This window comes from Bubalus bubalis, chromosome X (genome assembly GCF_019923935.1).
Source record: "Bubalus bubalis isolate 160015118507 breed Murrah chromosome X, NDDB_SH_1, whole genome shotgun sequence".
In the NCBI taxonomy this organism is placed as follows: domain Eukaryota; kingdom Metazoa; phylum Chordata; class Mammalia; order Artiodactyla; family Bovidae; genus Bubalus; species Bubalus bubalis.
The window spans coordinates 43,438,892-43,459,349 of NC_059181.1; the positions used below are offsets into that span (position 1 = coordinate 43,438,892).

Consider the following 20,458-nt stretch of genomic DNA (forward strand, 5'->3'; position numbering starts at 1 on the left):
GTACACGGAACATTCTCCAAGACAGATCACATCATGGGCCATAAATCTAGCCTTGGTAAATTCAAAAAAATTCAAATCATTTCAAGGCTCTTTTCTGATCACTATGCGGTAAGATTAGATGTCAACTACAGGAAAGAAACTACTAAAAATACAAATATATGGAGGCTAAACAACATGCTTCTGAAAACCAACAAACCACAGAAGAAATCAAAAAAGAAATCAAAATACGTATAGAAACAAATGAAAATGAAAACATGACAACCCAAAACCTATGGGATTCAGTAAAAGCAGTGCTAAGGGGAAGGTTCATAGTAGTACAAGCTTACCTCAAGAAACAAGAGTAAAAGCAAATAAGCTAACTCTACACCTAAAGCAACAAGAAAAAGAAGAAATGAAGAACCCCAGGGTTAGTAGAAGGAAAGAAATCATAAAAATTAGGGCAGAAATAAAAGAAAAAGAAACAAAGGAGACTATAGGAAAAATCATCAAAACTAAAGGCTGGTTCTTTGAGAAGATAAATAGACAAACCATTAGCCAGACTCATCAAGAAAATAAGGGAGAATTATCAATTCAACAAAATTAGAAATGAAAGTGGACAAATCACAACAGACAACACAGAAATACAAAGGATCATAAGAGACTACTATAAGCAACTATATGCCAATAAAATGGACAACTTGGATGAAATGGAAAAATTCTTAGAAAAGTATAACTTTCCAAAAGTGAACCAGGAAGAAATACAAAATCTTAAGAGACCCATCACAAGCACGGAAATTGAAACTGTCATCAGAAATCTTCCAACAAACAAAAGCCCAGTACCAGATGGCTTCACAGGTGTATTCTATGAACACTTTAGAGAAAAGAAACACCTATACTACTAAAACTCTTCCAGAAAATTGCAGAGGAGGGTAAACTTCCAAACTCATTCTATGAGGTCACCATCACCCTAATACCAAAACCAGACAAAGATGCCACAAAAAAAGAAAACTACACACCAATATCACAGATGAACATAGATGAAAAAATCCTTAACAAAATTCTAGCAAACAGAATCCAACAACACATTAAAAAGATCATACATCATGACCAAGTGGGCTTTATCCCAGGGATGCAAGGATTCTTCAATATTCACAAATCAATAAATGTGATGCATCACATTAACAAATTCAAAGATTAAAAACCATATCTCAATAGATGTAGAGAAAGCCTTTGACAAAATTCAACATCCATTTATGATAAAAACTCTCCAGAAAGCAGGCATAGAAGGAACATACCTCAACATAATAAAAGCCATATATGATAAACCCATAGCCAACATTATCCTCAATGGTGAAAAATTGAAAGCATTTCCCCTAAAGGCAGGAACAAGACAAGGGTGCCCACTCTCACAACTACTATTCAACATAGTTTTGGAAGTTTTGGCCACAGCAATCAGAACAGAAAAAGAAATAAAAGGAATCCAGATAGGAAAAGAAGAAGTAAAATCTCCCTGTTTGCAGATGACATGATCCTCTACATAGAAAACCCTAAAGACACCACCAGAAAATTACTAAAGCTAATCAATGAACATAGTAAAGTTGCAGGATATAAAATCAACACACAAAAATCCCTTGCGTTCCTATACACTAACAACAAGAAAACAGAAAGAGAAATTAAGGAAACAATCACATTCCCCATTGTGACAAAAAGAATAAAATACTTAGGAATACATCTACCTAAAGAAACAAAAGACCTATATATAGAAAACTATAAAAACACTGCTGAAAGAAATCAAAGAGGACACAAGTAGATGGAGAAATATACTATGTTCATGGATCAGAAGAATCAATATAGTGAAAATGAGTATACTACCCAAAGCAATCCATAGATTCAATGCAATCCCTATCGAGATACCTAAAGTATTTTTCAGAGAACTAGAAGAAATAATTTCACAATTTGTATGGAAATACAAATAAACTCAAATAGACAAAGCAATCTTGAGAAAGAAGAATGAAACTAGAGGAATCAACCTGCCTGACTTCAGACTGTACTACAAAGCTACAGTCATCAAGACAGTATGGTACTGGCACAAAGACAGAAATATAGATTAATGGAACAAAATAGAAAGCCCCGAGATAAATCCATACACCTATGGACACCTTATCTTTGACAAAGGGGGCAAGAATATACAATGGAGAAAAGACAATCTCTTTAACAAGTGGTGCTGGGAAAACTGGTCAACCACTTGTAAAAGAAGGAAACTAAAACATTTTCTGATACCATACACAAAAATAAACTCAAAATGGATTAAAGATCTAAATGTAAGACCAGAAACTATAAAACTCCTAGAGGAAAACATAGGCAAAACACTCTCTGACATAAATAACAGCAGGATCCTCTATGACCCACCTCCCAGAGTAATGGAAATAAAAGCAAAAATAAACAAGTGGGACCAAATTAAACTTAAAAGCTTTTGCACAATGAAGGAAACTAGGAGCAAGGTGAAAAGACAGCCTTCAGAATGGGAGAAAGTAATAGCAAACGAATCAACTGACAAAGAATTTATCTCAAAAATAAACAAGCAGCTCATGCAGCTCAATTCCAGAAAAATAAATGACCCAATCAAAAAATGGGCCAAAGAACTAAATAGACATTTCTCCAAAGAAGACATACAGATGGCTAACAAACACATGAAAAGATGCTCAACATCACTCATTATCAGAGAAATGCAAATCAAAACCACGATGAGGTATACCATCTCATGCTGGTCAGAATGGCTGTTTTCAGAAGTCTACAAACAATAAATGCTGGAGAGGGTATGGAGAAAAGGGAACCCTCTTACACTGTTGGTGGGAATGCAAACTACTAAAGCCACTATGGAGAACAGTGTGGAGATTCCTTAAAAAACTGGAAATAGAATTGCCATAAGACCCAGCAATCCTACTGCTGGGTATACACACTGAGGAAACCAGAATTGAAAGAAACACATGTATCCCAATGTTCATCGCAGCACTGTTTACAATAGCCAGGACATGGAAGCAACCTAGATGTCCATCGGTAGACAATATATAAGAAAGCTGTGGTACATATATACAATGGAATATTACACAGCTATTAAAAAGAATGCATTTGAATCAGTTCTAAAGAGGTGGATGAAACTGGGGCCCATTATACAGAGTGAAGTAAGTCAGAAAGAAAAACACCAATACAGTATATTAATGTGTATATATGGAATTTAAAAAGATGGCAACAATGACTCTATATGCAAGACCGCAAAAGAGACACAGATGTAAAGAACAGACTGTTGGACTCTGTGAGAGAAGGTAAGGGTGGGATGAGTTGAGAGAATAGCACTGAAACATGTATATTATCATATATGAAATAGATCGCCAGTCCAGGTTTGATGCATGAGACAGGGTGCTCAGGGCTGGTGCACTGGGATGACCCTGAGTGATGGGATGGGGGAGGGAGGTGGGAGGAGGGTTCAGGATGGGGAACACGTGTTCACCCATGGCTGATTCATGTCAATGTATGGCAAAAACCACTACAATATTGTAAACAATTAGCCTCCAATTAAAATAAATTAATTTTTAAAAAACACTTGATATTACTAAGAGAAGTGGTTCAGACCCACTGAAAAAATATTTAGGTTGAGAAGAATCAGGTCACCCTATCCAACAGAAATCACATTGCCAATCATGGGGTTTCATAAAATGAATAGAGAAAAATGAATATTCATATATTTAGTAGTAAAGATACAAATAGCAACCATGATATAAAAGACAAAGGAAAAATATTTTGAAAAATATATAGTTTACCAAATATTATATAATATATATATTCAGAGGTAATAATAATGAGAACCGAGGCAAAAACACTCTTTCATGCCATGAAATGTTGCTGGATTCTACCCAAATGAGTCAGAAGAAAGATGCTCAGATAAGCTGTCTTTTATGTTCTCTAATTGAAAGAATCTATTGTATAATTCTAATAATTACTCAGTAAGCTGGGCTCCTCTATACATTGGATTATTCTATTGGTTTCAAAGTATGTTATTTACTTCCCACAAGTTCATCAACAGGCGAGTTCACAAAATGGATATTTGATATGGAAAGGTTCCTGTATCAAAAGCAAAGTAACACAAACCAACCCAGTTACAGAGTAGCTGCTAAATTCAAAGCTCTATGTGGAGGGTACAACATTCAGTAAAACAATCTCTCCAGCTACAAAGATTATGCAGTCAAGTAAAAGAGATTAGACTGTATGCAAATAATTGCAAAACAGGGAATGGTACCTCCAAACAATTATAAGACACCAGAGATAAAGTGAAAAGCCATTAGGAAAAACAAAATATTAATAATATTCTTACAAAGCCATTCAGCATAGATTACCAAGCACTGATGTGTCAGGCACTGTGCTAGACTCTGAGAATTAAAAGATAAATGGAAATAGCCAACATTGATTAGTTATTAATACACTGGGTCAGGCAATGTGTTAAGTGCTTTTATACTCTTATCTCATTTACTCCTTACAACACAGTTATAAAATAGGTATCATTGTTATCCTTGTTTTACAGAAGTCAAGGTTAAGGAAGTTAAACAGTTTACCCAAGGTCTTTCTCAAGGTAAAAGAATAGGGCAACTGGGGTTAGAACTCACACTGCCTAGCTTCAGAGGCCACAGATTAACCATTATCTCCTGAACTGTCACAAGATTCCCACCATATTTCAGCTCAGTGAAGGACACAGAGAAGAGTAACAGGATTATTATAACAGGAGTTTGAAAATGCTCCAGTAGGAGGGGGAAGTGCTGAACCACCTGAGAACATAGAGAAGAAAGCATCAGAGTGGAGGTGACATGTGAAATGTTTCTTCAAGGCTGAGCAATGAAAGAACTGCATTCATGGGCAAATGGGTAAGGGCATTTTCTATGGAGGGAACAGCAGGTACAAAGTTATAAGAGCATGGTAGTATATAGTATGTGTGGCCCTCTGAAGGTGATCTAATTTATGCTCCATATCACCTCTTCTCAAAAAAAAAATGCCTTTCCTCTTTTTTGAGTCTTATCAGTCTCACATTTCCTCACCATCAGCCTCTAAGACATCTCCCTCTCTCCCTCCTCACCCCAACTCTCTCCAGCCCTTCACCCTTTACATCCCCCAAAGCCTAAGAATCTGACTGAAAAATTTGAAGAATCCTTAAAGGATGAAGTGAAGTGAAGTCACTCAGTCGTGTCTGACTCTTTGTGACCCCATGGACTGTAGCCTACCAGGCTCCTCCATCCATGTGATTTTCCAAGCAAGAATACTGGAGTGGATTGCCATTTCCTTCTCCAGGAGATCTTCCCAACCCAGGGATCGAACCCAGGTCTCCCACATTGCAGGCGGATTCTTTACCAGCTGAGCCACCAGGAGGAGAGGGAAAAGTAGAATGAGCAAAGACAAATTTTTGTTCAGCAGGCAGGGCATGGGGATAAGGAGAAAGCTGGGAACACATGTTAATAATATTATCCCCATTACATATCAGTAAGAATCAAAGCTTCAATTAATACAGCTGACTATAAAAGCCAACTAGACCAGAACTGAAAATAGTTTCATTTTTGAAATTCAAACATACATGTAAAAACAAATGTAGGTCGATAATTATCAGAAAAACACAAACCAAAACCAGTGAGACATCATCTCATACCTATCAGAATGGCTATCATCAAAAAATCTACACATAATAAATGTGGCAAGGATGTAGAGAAAGGAGAACCCTTGTACACTGCTGGTGGTAATATAAATTGGTGCAACCACTATGGAAAACAGTATGGAGGTTCACCAAAAAACTAAAAATAGAACTATCACATGATCCAGAAATTCCACTCCTGAATATATATCTGAAAAAATGAAAACACTAATTTGAAAAGATATATACACTCCAATGTTCACAGAATCATCATTTAAAATATCCCAAAATATAGAAGCAATCCAAGTGTTTATCAACAGATGAATGAATGGATAAAGAGGATGTGATATATACATGCACACAATGGAATACTACTCAGCAGTACAAAAGAATGTAATTTGGCCATTTGCAACAATGTGGATAGAACTAGAGGATAATTAGGCTTAGTGAAATAAGTCAGAGGAAGACAAATGTTACATGTTATCACTTCTATGTGAAATCTAAAAAATAAATGAATATTACAAACAGACTCAAAGATAGAAGCATTGGTCACCAGTGGGGAAGGGGGGGGTGTCAAGACAGGGATAGGGAATAATTAAGAGATACAAACACTCACGTATAAAATAAGTAAGCAACAAGGATATATTATACAGCACAGGAAAATATAGCCATTATTTATAATAACCTGAAATGGCATATAATTTATAAAAGCATTAAATCACTGTTATATACCTGAAATTAATACAATATTGTAAATCAACTACATTTCAATAAAAAGTTTAAAAATTTTTAAAAAGTACCCTGAAATACTAGATGAAAAAATCAACAAGTAGAACCAGAGACAGAATAAAATACACTCAAAGACAGATTTCATATTTTAGGCTAAAAAGGAGGGAAACAACAAGGTGGACTACAAAGGAAGTAAAATTTTTGATTAAACATAAAAGGACTACATGAAGTTTCTAGAACTTAGATGATAATGATGTAAAATCTTTGAGTTTAGAATAATCAGAATGTAAATACAACTGTAGTAGTCTATTGCTGACTGCTATTAGTTCAGAATAGTGAAAAATAAAACAATAATAAACGTAGTTATCAAACCTTTCTCCTAAAAGACCATTAAGTGAATTTGCTCAAATAGAAGACAAGACAAACTCTCTTATTTAAACAATAGAAATAAATTTAAACCACCTTAATACCCACAGCATAATGGAACACTGGGGAACAAATGGAAAGAGCAATGCATCAGTAGTTTAATGGCTACCTTTTTAGGACTTGCTGGTCTCAATGTCAGCACCTCCAAACTGGTTCCTCTGAAATATGGCAGAATTTGTGCCAAAGAAAAATGCAAGAATCCTGCAGCACAGGAGGTAACTGGGATACTCCCAGCTTCACTTCCCCTGGGAACACTGCCCTCCCTAACCCATGTAAGAAAATAAGCCAAGTCTTAAGCAAAAGAGGAGTGTTAATTCTTTAGGACTAGGTAGGATGAGCCAGGCACTTGATGTGCATTGTCCATCTGATGCTCCCAGTAACTCTAAGACAGGTTTGTTATTCTTACTTGACAGATGAAGGAATTAAGACCAAGAGAAGTTAAAAGCACAGTCCAGGACTTCCCTGGTGGTCCAGTGTTTAAGACTCCATGCTTCCACTTGGAGGAAGGGTTTGATTCCTGGTCAGAGAAGTTCCACATGCCACACAGTATGGAAAAAAAAAAAAAAAACATAGCCCAGATGAAATAGATAATAAATGGTAAATCCAAGTTTTGAATCCAACTGTCTGACTGAAACCATTGCAGTCTCTACTACACCTCCTCCCATTACAGGGCACTGCAGGAGGATAATGTTCCTTATGGTTACCCCAACTAATGTATAGAGTTCATTTCCAACAACACTCCATTTGAGTCCAATGTACCCTGGGTCCAATGCTAGAGGTAAAGGAAAAGACCCCGGCAATAATCATGATAATGATGATGATCATAATTCTACTTTCCTAAAAAGAGAAGTCAGCAATTACAAGACCTGGGACAGAGAAAGACAAAGTAGAGAAAGGGAAGGAAGTTAAACAGGGCACACATGATGGAAGATGAATAAAAACGCATGAAAGTAAAGAGGAGGATTGAAGAGATAGACAAAGTTCAGTAAAAGAGAAAAATAGAGAAGTCAAAAGAATGGAAGGGGAAGGATTAAGGAGGTTGAGAGATGGGATATAAGAAAAGGAAAATGAGACAAAATTGAAAAAAAAATGAAGATAAGCATTTCTGCCCCACCTTCAATAATGTGGAATTCATGCCCTCCCTGCCACCTCCCCATTTCTGATGCCGTAGAATGAACAGTCATGTGCTTTCAATTATTTATACCTCTGATAAAAGGTTTATGATAATGACATGTGTCCCTGAAGGATCCTCCTTATTAAAAGAACTATTACCACACTAAACAGCACAATGAATTTCATAGTCAGAATAGGTATTTAAATAGAGGAGCATAATTAAAATAAGCAGAAGGATAGGAACGATTCTAACATGTTTAAATTTAGAAATTGGCAATGCTAAATGTTTTTAAAACCTCTGAAGGGAGTTAGGAGAGTAACTTATTTGGGAAAAAAAAAACAGTATGTTTAAAAATAAAGGGATATCAATCCAGAGAATGAAAAAAATGATTACACAAATACCCAGAAATCTGCCATGGTGGATTATCACATGTGAATTGGCTGCACTTTGTTTATATACATACAGAGTATCAAAGCTGTGCCTCAAATCTTAAATCCCAAACAGACTCCAGAGAAGTAAGATTCCACTAATATGAAGGTGAAGAACAGGCAAAACTAATCTATAGTGATGGAAGTCAGAGCAATGGAGGAGCACTGAATGGAAGGCAGCATAAGGGAACTTTCTGTGGTGGGAGAGATGTAAATGCTGTCCAGAATGGTGGTTACCTATGTGTACTAGTAGAACTCATGGGACTGTATGCTGAAAGTGGGTACATTTTATCCTAAATAAATTGTATCTCAATAAAGTTGATTAAAATAAAGACTCAAACAATAAAACCCTAAAGGAGTAGAGTTTTCTGTGTCCTGATTGTGGTGGTGGTTACATGAATCTCTGTGATAAAATTTCGCAGAACTATAAACTTATGGGAAAATATGAGTGCATGTAAAAACTGGTGACATTCAATTAAGGTCTGGAAGCTTAGTACTATACCAATGTCAATATCCTGCTTTTGATAATGTACTGCATTTGTCTAAGATAAGATTGGGGAAAGCTGGGGAAAGAGTCTATGCCATTTTTGTGATTTCTTATAAGTTAAAAATAATTTCAAAAATATTTTTTAAAAAGAACGTGGAAATTTATGCCAACCAAAAATGGAAGTTTAAAAAAAATAAAAAATAAAAAAAAATAAAAAGAACGTGGATTATATAGTTCGTATTTGTACCATTACCCACCATCAGAGTTACAAAAAGGGTGAGCTTACTATAGGGCAGAATCCTGCAAGAACAAAATTCAGGAAGGTAAATAATTGTTTAAATGTTTCCAAAAACCTGCAGCTGGTCTGATTTCAGAAGGGGAAAATACATAAACATTACTCTATAGATGAAAAATTCAGAACAAAATATCAATGAGCTTTAAAATATAAGTCAACAAATCAAATAGTAATCATTAGTTCCAAATTTGTGAGCTACAGTGTTACACATGACCAAGGTTTTTGTGTTAAAAAAAAAATCAGTGTGTACAGAGAACAACCATGCAAAGAGGCAGCAAGAGGGAGGGTCTGCAAGCCAAGAAGTGAGGCCTTAAGAGAAATCAACCCTGATAGCACAGTAATCTTGAACTTCTAACCTCCAGAACTGTGAGAAAATTAATATCTGTGGCTTAAGGCACTCAATCTATAGTATGTTGCTATGGCAGTCCAGAAGATTAATATATTAAACTATAATTTATACTTCATAAAATTTACCTCTTATAAGTATACACTTCAATGACTTTTCATAAATCTATAGAGTTGTGTAATCATCACCACAACCTAGTTTAAAACATTTCCATCACCCCCTCAAAATTCCCTCTACTGCCAGCCCCAGGCGAACTATTGATCTGCTTTCTCTGATGTAGTTGCCTTTTTTAGGATTTCAGATAGACGGAATCATACAATATGAAGTCTTCTGTGTCTGCTTTCTTAGTAAGTTTTTGGGGCTGATCCACATTGTATTAATACTACACATCAGTAGTTTCTTCCTCTTGACAAATGGTTTCCACCGTATGGCTGTACCACATTTTGTTTATCCATTCATCACCTGATGGACATTTGGGTTGTTCCCTGTTTTGGGCTACGTATGTTTCAATTTCTCTTAGAAATATAAGTAGGAGTAGAATTAACTGAGTCATGTGGTCATGACTAATGGTTAAATATGTCATGAGCACATATTTAACTATTTAAGAAACTGCCAACCGGTCTTCCAAAATGGCAATACCATTTTACATTCCTTTCAGGAATATATAAAAGTTTCAGCTTCTTAACAGCCTTGCCAACACTTGGTATGTCAGTCTTTTTAAGTCATAGCCATTCTAATGGGTGTGCAGTAGTATCTACTCAGGTTTAAGCTCAAAAAGACAATTTTAACTTTGAGCTAATAAGAATAAGCCACAGGCCTACTACTGCTAAAACGTTTAACCCTGAGGGGAAGGTCTTAAAATTTTTCTAGTAACTAAACTCTAGTTTTTAGCAAAGAGGGGAGGAAAAACTCTTCTTCAATAAAAGACTCATTTATGAACCTCATTATTTTTATTCTAAAACCATTTATTCCAAATTTGCAGATATTTTTATAAAGTGCCTTTTGAATTTCAAAAAGATTAGAGAAAGCCATAATATATGATGAAACTGGAAATTTTATCAGTTTAACAAATTTAATGAAGGTAATTATGTGTTTTAATGATAAATACAGAACATACAGTTGGGAATTTGGGATATGAAGTGCTTGATTTCAGGCAAGCCTTTTGATTTCTTCTTTAAAACTAAATAGCTGAAGAGTATGTAATTGTGACTTAAAACATGGGTTTAAATGGCAATTATTGTGATTACATTGTGTTATATATATTGCTGTCTTTTATGAAATGATCCCCATAGGTTTCAGATAACCTGAAAATTACATAAACCTATGGAACATTTTTCATTTGACATTTTGGGCATGGTTTAAAGGTATAATGTCTGACACATATAATATTTTTAATTGTATTTAATTTATATATACTCATTATATTTTGTAAGATTCCTGATTTGGCTTTAGGCAAAACTTTGAGTGTCTATAGTAGTTTATTGTTCTTTGCCAATCATATGAAATTCTAACCTACTTGATGGCTCCTTGATCACCCTGCAGGAAAATTAAACATTTTGGCTGGTATTGGATAAGAAAGAGAAAAACAGCCCCTGATATCCAGGAGCCAACCTGACCTATCAGCTGGCTTTGGTGCTGCTACAAGCTGGTCTGCTAAACATGAAAACTTCCAGAGGATACCATTTTCAGACAAGGCCACTCTGTGAACACAATGGATCAAGATGAAAAAAAGAGAGAGATCAGACCATAGCTACATCTGAACACAGATAGAACATGAATGTTGTCCAAGCCACAAAACGCCAAATATCCCCCTGTCCTAGGAGTAAGGGCTGCTTCTGTCCCAATTACAGATGTAGCCTTACTTCTAGTCTCCTCTCTCCATAAATGAGATTACTTAAGATACAGAATCTTTTTTAAAAAATGAGCAAAAGAACTGAATAGACACTTTTCCAAATAGGAAATACAGAGGGCCAACAGGCACATGAAAAGACACTCAACATCACTTAATCATCAGGGAAATGCAAAACCACTTATAAGATATCAACTCATACCTACCAGAATGACTATGATCACAAGGACAACAAATAACAAATGTTGGTGAAGATGTGGAGAAAAGTGAATCCTTGTGTGCTGTTGGTGGGAATGTAAACTAGTACAGCCACTGTGGAAAACAGTATGGAGGGTTTTCAAAAAACTATAAACAGAACTGCCATAGGACCCCTGGTGGCTCAGACCATAAAGCCTCTGCCTACAATGCAGGAGACCCGGGTTCGATCCCTGGGTCGGGAAGATCCTCTGGAGAAGGAAATGGCAACCCACTCCAGTATTCTTGCCTGGAAAATCCCATGGACGGAGGAGCCTGGGGGCTACAGTCCAGGGGGTTGCAAAGAGTCAGACACGACTAAGCAACTTCACTTTCAATTTCACTTTTTCACCATAGGACCCAGCAATTCTACTCCTGGATATACATCTGAAAGACAAACGAAAAACACTAATTCAAAAAGATGCATGCACCTCAATGTTCACAGTGGCATTATTTACAATTGCCAACCTATGAAAACAACCCAAGTGTCCATCAACAGATGACTGAATACAGATGTGGGGTGTGTTTGTGTGTGTGTGTGTGTGTGTATACTAACCTACTTGATCGCTCCTTGATCTCCCTGCAGGAAAATGTGTATATACACACACACATATGACTATTACTGAGCTATAAAAAAGAATGAAATTTTGTAATTTGCAGCAACATGAATAGCCTTGCAGGGTACTATGACAAGTGATACAAATCAAACAAATAGTGTATGATATTACTCATATGTGAAAATCTAAAAAATATAATAAATTAATGAATATACAAAAAGAAGCAAACTCAGATACAGAGAACAAACCAGTGGTTACCAGTGAAGGGAGTAAAGGGGGATGGACAATAAAATAAGCTATAAGGATATACTGTACAACACAAGGAATATATCCAATATTTTATAATAAATATAAATGGAGTATAACCTTTAAAATTGTGAATCACTATATTGTACACCTGTAACCTATATACTGTACAACAACTATATTTCAATTTCAAAGATACACAATCATAGCAGTAACCCCACTTCCTGACAGCACCCAATCTAGAGCAAGGCCTCACTTCTTTAAATCCTCTCCAAAATTACCTAACATGAGCCCAAATCTTATAGTAAGTCTTTTCTAACACTTGCTTACTTAGACATCCCACAGTTACTCATAGTGGATGTTTTTCCTCACTGCAATGAGTAACAAACCAACTTGCTCAATGAAAAACACACATCAAGGTGACCCAAGAGATCAGGTTATATTTTAAATTGTTATTTTTATATTGTTCAAAGCATAAAGAGCCACACAGTACTACATATACAATCAGCTCACCATAAACCCCTTATCAACAAATCCAAAGTTATTAAAATTCCAATTCTATGGTCAGTAGTTTTGATTATAATCATTATGTTCACAGTAGATGGAAAAAATAAAATAATATTTTAAATGCATGCATACCCCATAGGATCAACCTTTACCCTGCCACTTACTATAATAGAGTCATTTGCAAAGCAGCAAACAAATTAGGCTAACTAGGAGCTATTGACAAATGAAGAGAAATGAAACCATAATTGTAGTCTATGTAAAAGATGCTTAACATCCAGATAAAAGTCATTAAAAAACATTCAGTCATTTGAGTATTTCTAACTAGACTGACTTTTTATAAAAGCAGCTAACAATAGCAATGGCAGCATATTATAAACTACTAAATGCCAAACTTCAATTAACAATAAAGCAGTAGGTACCTGATGTAATTAGAAAGAGCCCCAGGCCAGGAGATTCAGGGTCTGGGCTTAGTTTTAGGATCAGTTTGCCTTTAGTCACAGACTACATGCCACAGACTAAGACTCAAGTCTTAGGCACAGACTGCTAAAGGTAAGGGGGTATTAAGCAAGCATCTAGCCAAGTCCCCGCTCACAGTCAAGGAAACTGAGGCTCAGAGAGGGAAGGTGACAAAGCCACAATCATAAAGATATTAGTTAGTTCCAGTGCCTCCAACATGCATCCTCACAACACTATCTCTGCCACACTTTTTGCAAGTGGTTCCTCATTTAAAGAATGAGAACAGTCATCCATGTTTGCTTCTTCCTGGGATGTTGACTGGAACTAACTTGTTGAGTGAATATGCGCTTGCTTATATTTAAACAAATTCACAAAATAACTAGTCTTTGGGCAGTGGGTGCAGTATCAGGCACAATTGTGTTTGGCTACTTGCATAAATCCTCCCACTGGCAAGGGTTTTAAAAGCACGTTGGTGGTGGTTTAGTCGCTAGGTCATGTCCTACTCTTACAACCTCATGGACTGTAGCCTGCCAGGCTCCTCTGTCCATGGGACGCTCCAGAAAAGAATACTGGAGACTGTTGCCGTTTTCTTCTCCAGGGGATCTTCCCGACCCAGGAATCAAACCTGGGTCTCCTGCATTGCAGGCAGGTTCTTTACCAACTGAGCTACAAGAGAAGCTTAAAAACACGTTAGGGCTGTGTTTCTCAATGGGCACGGTATTTGCATTTTAGGTAGAATATTCAGTTGGGGGGTTCCCCTCCCCAAGTTGCAGGATGTAAAATACAAGGCTGGGTCCCAGCTACTCAAATAGCAGCAGCACTTCTGTGTCAGGTCTGGCCCTAGGGCGAGGCAATTGAAAACATCAAAACTAATGCCAAAAATCCAGGATGAACAAAATACCACCATGTTAAATAAAGACGGAATCAGCACTACTGATTTTCCCTTTTGCCTCAGGCTCCAATATGGCTCAGCATGACACAGTTACTGATCCTGTCTTTATTTAACATGCTATTTTGTTCATCCTGAATTTTTGCATTAATTTTAAAGATACTTCATGGGAACTTGAATAGAATTTGTATCCTACTATTGTGTGAAAATTGTATAAATCTTAATTATGTTGAATTGGTTCATAGTGCTTTTCAGGTCTACTATATCCTTCTACTTCTCTGTATATTCAATCTATTGGCTTTTGAGAGTTTGATATTGAAACGCCAACTAAAGATCTTAATTAATCTACTTTAAAAAATAATTGTAATATATAGTGGAAGTATATGTAAACTTGTTCTGTATTTTCCCAAGTTTCTTGTAAATGTGTTGTCATATTTCCATAATTTAAAAAATAAAAAAATATAAGCAAAAAAATTTTAAATTATTTCATTAAAATATTACCTGGCTGATTACTGAGTTTAAGGGCACCCCTTAAATTCTGTACTCAAGACAAGTGCCTCACTTGTTTTATCATAGTCCAGTTCTCTTCCCGGTCATTGGGACAACTCAAAACACCTCCAGACATTTCCAAAGGTCTCCCTAGGTTGAGGACCTCTAAAATAGGGGTTGATTTTTCTCATTTAATAGGATGTCCAGAGAGACACGGCTCAGGCCTGAAACAGTAGTCACTTGATGCCATCAGGGCCCTAGATTTCCTTTATCTCTGCTGCATTCACAAGATGGCTGCTGTGCCCCGAGGAATTACATCCTACTTCCAGACAGGAAAACACAGCAGTAAAAACATATCAGCTGAGCCTGACACCTTTAATTAGAAAAATCACTTTCCCAAGAGCCCCACCCTTTGGCCACCTGATGCAAAGAGCCGACTGATTGGAAAAGACTCTGATGCTGGGAAAGACTGAAGGCAGGAGGAAGAGGGGATGACAGAGGGTGAGATGGTTGGATGGCATTACTGACTCAATGAACATGCGTTTGAGCTAGCTCCAGGAGTTGGCGATGGACAGTGAAGCCTGACGAGGTTGCAAAGAGTCGGACAGGACTGAGCGACTGAACAACCACGACCACCCTAATAAGCTTTAACTCACATGTCATTAGCTAGAAGTGAGCCAAGTGGCCAGCCTTAGCTGTAGGGAGCCTGGGGACACAAACACGTGTAAGTGGGCACATCTCCAGCCTGAATAAAACTGGCCTTTTCTCCATAAGAATAAAGGGGAGAGTGAAGAAAAGATAAAAGAGCTAGAAATGTCTGCCATGAGGATCACTGCAAATAGTCTCTTCTCTGCTTATAATCTGATGGTCTGCCTGAGCAGAATGTTTTCATGGTCACTTTTAGAATTATGGACAGAAGCTGGAATATTTTCTCAGGTTGGGCTCCATAGAAGCAGAGTCTGAAACAGGGGTTTAGGTATGTTTGATTTATTATTAAGGGCATACTCTTGGGACAAACTTGAAAGGGAGTGAGAGGAACAGCCAAGGGAAGGGAAATCATCCAAGGGAGGATGCAGTCTCATATGAAATTTTGCCAAGGCTTAATGGACAAGGAGGGCTTCCCTCATGGCTCAGACAGTAAAGAATCAGCAATGCAGGAGAGCTGGGTTCGATCCCTGGGTCAGGAAGATCCTGACCCTGCAGGAAGGCATGGCAACCCACTGCAGTATTCTTGTCTGGAGAATTCCATATACAGAGGGCCCTGGTGGGCTACAATCTATGGGGTCGCAAAGAGTTGGACAAAGCTGAGCAACTAACACTTTACTTTTGTAATGCACAAGGGGCCATGAGCCTAAATCAAGCATGACACAGAACTGTTCCATGTTAAAGAAGCTCAGCCTTTCACCATTGACAAATCAGTCAGCCATTTGCTACCCCATCCTATGCTGAAGTAAGTGGCCATGGTAACCTCCCAGGTGAACTCTCTGGGTGATGCAATGTCCACTAGCCAAGACAACACTCCATGGAGGGTTACAAGAATGAGTTGTTAGCCAAAGCACTTGCTGCACTAGCTGTGGGGGGTGGGGTGCCCATTGGGGGTGGGGAGGATCAAAAGCACTTACTACAGATATTAATTATGATGCACTTTCCAAAAATCTGCCTTTATTTCTACCTTATATTGTTTGAGAAAGTAGCCCTAGATATATTGCTATGATTAAAAGCTGTTGGAAAAACTGATTCAAGTTGAAAGTGTCTCATTTTCAAGAAAAACGATTAACAGGTGTTGACTTGTTTTGTAAGCCACAAATGCCAAAAGCACTTTATAATTTGCTCTGGGTATTAACCAGGATCCAATCTGTAGTTCACAATCTCATCAGAGCACGTAAATATTTCATAGTCTTAGTGTCTCATTTAAAGCTCAATGAGTATTTAATTGAAGTTGACCAACAAAATAACTGAATTATGTTACATTTAGTTAGGCCTGAAATGAGCAAGCTCTTCATTTTCTCAAGTAGTTTGAAGCTAAAATTATTCCAACTTCATGAAATATTCTACACAATTTTATAAGTAATTAAAAGACTGTAAAATAGACTCAAAAGCACATATTAAATATTGAGAAAAACATGAAATAAAATGAATTTTCAACTTTAAATACAAGAGAATAGTTTAATATATTGTGGCCTACATTATTTATTAGTTGGAGGATTAAACTATTCTCAATACACTCTTTTTGACATAAGTAAAAATAGAATCTTTTCTTTGATGCTTGCAAGTTAAATATTCTAGAATGATGATGTGCAAACACCTATAATATTGATATTAACAGGAAACCATGCATGAGCCACTCAAGTAAGTCAGCCCAGAAAGTGTTTCTGAACCCTAGGTCCAGCATTAAGCAAGGTATATACTAAAAATAATCCAAAAAAGAGAAATATTGAGGACTTCACTGGTGGTTGGGTCCAGAGGGTAAGAATCTGCCTGCCAATGCCAGGGACAAGGGTTCAATCCCTGGTCGGGGAACTAAGATCCCACATGCTACAGAGCAACTAAACCCACGTGCTACAACTTCTTAGCTCACACACCACCTCTAGAAAGTCCGTGCAAGATCCCACATGATGCAATGAAGATCCCACACAGCCAAATAAATAAATTTTAAAAAGAGAGCGCGCGAAATATTGGTCCACATTCAAAGTAGAGAAGGTTTCCTAAGAAAGAAGCTTTCCCATGGTCTGTTAAATCTCCGTAAGTGTCAGAACTGGACTTCAAAAGAAGTGTGTGCTCTGATTGACCCTAACTTGGATGACATGGAATATGTCACTTCTGCCAAATCTGAAGACATTTTAATTGGAATCAAAGCATTGCCAACTAATCCCCATGTTAAGGCTGCTAAAAACTACCTGGTAAGTTTAGCATACTAATGTTTGAATTCTTTAGTCCTGAGTTAGTTTTTATTTATAGGACCTAAATAATTTAATAACAAATTCTCGGAAAACAGACCGCGGGGCCATGGTGACACAGGGCTGTGTGATAAAACAGAGCATATCCACACAGCTGCCTTGTGGGAAACAACTGGCCACTTTGGGTTTTCTCCCTTTGCTCTTAGTCCCTTTTTAGATATTCAAATGGACTGCCTACTTCAATTGTAAATACGCCAGTATATGTGCATGTGTTATGCACACAAACACACATCACAAAAACTTCAGACTGTTGTCTAATAATGGCACCTCTTTCCTTCACTTCTACAATTCTGGCCCTATCACCCTTGGTCTTCAAGGATGGGGAACCATAATTAGTATGGAGAAAACACAAGGAGGCATTTTCCTGTTGCATTCAATGGCACATTCAGAATCACACAAAATTCTTTAGTTAATGGCAATCGCTAAGCAAAAGTGGCAGTCTGACTAGACCCTTACTGTCTATAGAAGGACACTATCCTGTCCAGGACAGGAGATAAGAGAATGGTTGATAAGCATTCACCATGAAAGGTGATGAACATTAGGCTTCCTGTGACCAATGTGCCTGGTCAGAAACAGAATCAGGGATAACTCTTCTTTGTTTAGAGTACTTTTATGTCATTTCAAATGAACATTTACGTTGAGGACTCATTTTCTCAAATCTACTTAATATTTAGGTACATGTAACATTTTAAGACTGCATGTCTCCCAGTGTCACGTGACTTACCTGTTTATTGAAAGCCACCCAAGACGGTGAGTCAGTTCCCATTCCTTTAGGAAATACACTGTATTTTGGCTTTATCTTCTGTCCGAGAAGCAGTTCTCCACCTATTCCTGGTTTATCTTCACTCACCAGCATCCTAACATTGTTGCAAAAGCCCCAGTGTTGAGATTTGTGGAATTTCTCTTTTCCCATCTGTGAACAAAAGAGACAACCCAAAATGGCCAAAGTTATTCTTTCTGCCTTTTCATATTTGTTTTAAAAGGTAAATACATTTCCCATCATTTATTTTTCCCATTACAAAATGCAAATTAGAGTGGCAAATAATTATGATCAATCTTCACCATAAACTTGTGCCTCATTTTAAATTCAATTCATTTTAACAAATTCAAAAGCTTGAAAAGCAATAAGAACAAACCCAATGCTCCATGCTATTTAAAACATTTCAAAATAACTGTTACTGCAAGTGAACATTTAGGACATTAACTTGCTAATTGGTCTATTCCACTTATTTGCCAAGAATGCAAACAGAGGGAAAAAAAGAAACTTCTCTACTTCAGAGTAAAAAATGTAACAGTTTTCCCACAGAAATCGAAATATTATCTTCATCAAAATGGAGAATAAAATCTTTTCCTCATTAAAGTAAGTGTCACAGGAAATTTGTCAGAGCTGACATTCTCCTCCTAATTGTAGAACCTTGCCCTCCCTCTTCCCCACTTCCCCTCACATCTTTTCTGAGGATCTGAGCAGAAAAGGGCAAAGCCCAGATAATGCTTCCAAGGATTGGCAAAGATGGGGGCCAACACCAATGTGCATGCACTGCTAGTAGAAAAGTAAAGCAGAAAAATCAATCTGAGGAAAGATATGGTAATACCTAGCAAAGTGAAAGGCATATGCTTGCCCAGAAACCTAGCATGTCCACTTCTAAATATCTCCTGCCCCTTGCATGGGGAGCTATAAATCAGATTATTTGTTACAGCAGTGTTAGTAAGAGTGAAAAATAGGAAACAATCTAAATGTCTATCAGTAGCAGAAAAGATACCTCAATTGTGTTCTCTTTATAAAATGGAATATAAATACAGAGATCTAAAATTATATGCATCAATATGGACACATTTCAAAAACTATCAAGCAAAAAAAAGCTAGGACACAAAATTTGATCACTTCACCTTATATAAAGTCTGAAAATATTCAAAAACACAGGGTTGTTTATGGATAATATAAGCATATAAATGTGCCGGGGTCCAGCCCCAGCTGATCCAGGGTATTCGAAGCGGGGACGGCGTCGGCAACCTATTTAATTATTTATTCATCAAAGATATAAAGAGTAATAGAATGAGGATAGCTCAGTAAGAAAATTCAGTGGAGAAAAGAGGCTGAGTAGCTTGGTTTACGCGGGGGACCAATAAAACTTCAAGACAAGAAGTTTGCACCACTTACGTAGGCCACAGGCGTCCTTCCGTTCTCCCAAAGGAGAGGAGACACTGAGGCCTCCCCGGTCGGATCTTAGAAGCCCAGGCATAATTAGTAAGCATGGTGGGTTCCGCGCTCCAGATGGAGACTCAGCCAGAGTGAGAGAGAGACATGGGGAGACCAGTCTTTCGAGGAACTGATCCCAATTCTTTATTTTCCATGGTCTACTTTTATACACTGAGATGTTATGCAAAAGTCACGCGGGGTCAGCAGTCCTGACTTTTATCAAAGTCAGGTGCTTCATACAAATGTATACAGAGGTCTTAGGGGTGTTACATCATCTTCTGGCCAGGGGGCCTGCTGACAATTTATGACCCTCTCCTTGTGACAGCGGTCAGTCAACCAGGACACTTATTTCTCCAGGGGTGATTATTCTTAAAACAGACGCCACCCAAATAAAGTTACATTCCTATAGGGTGAGGGTGTAGTGGGTTTTAGTTAAGGAAAGAATTTACTTAGCCTAAGGTCTAACGTGATTAATATCAAAGGTTAATACTTATTTCTTCTATATATTCATTAATGTGTATAAGGGCAGGGGATGTGGAGACTTAGCAGTAAACATTGGCTCAACAAATGAAAAACCCTTCATCAATACAATTTCTAATCAGCCC

The 20,458-nt window shown here is 37.3% G+C and overlaps 1 protein-coding gene across 4 annotated transcripts in view; it reads right to left on the reverse strand.

Moving 5' to 3' along the window:
• EFHC2 (EF-hand domain containing 2) overlaps positions 1-20,458 on the reverse strand; it is a 248,550-nt gene that overhangs the window by 186,330 nt on the left and 41,762 nt on the right. For all 4 annotated transcript variants that reach the window (XM_025275981.2, XM_006075332.3, XM_044936623.2 and 1 more), the window contains exon 2: positions 18,381-18,569. In XM_025275981.2, the coding sequence (XP_025131766.2) occupies positions 18,381-18,569 (189 nt within the window). The remainder of the gene's footprint in view (positions 1-18,380; positions 18,570-20,458) is intronic.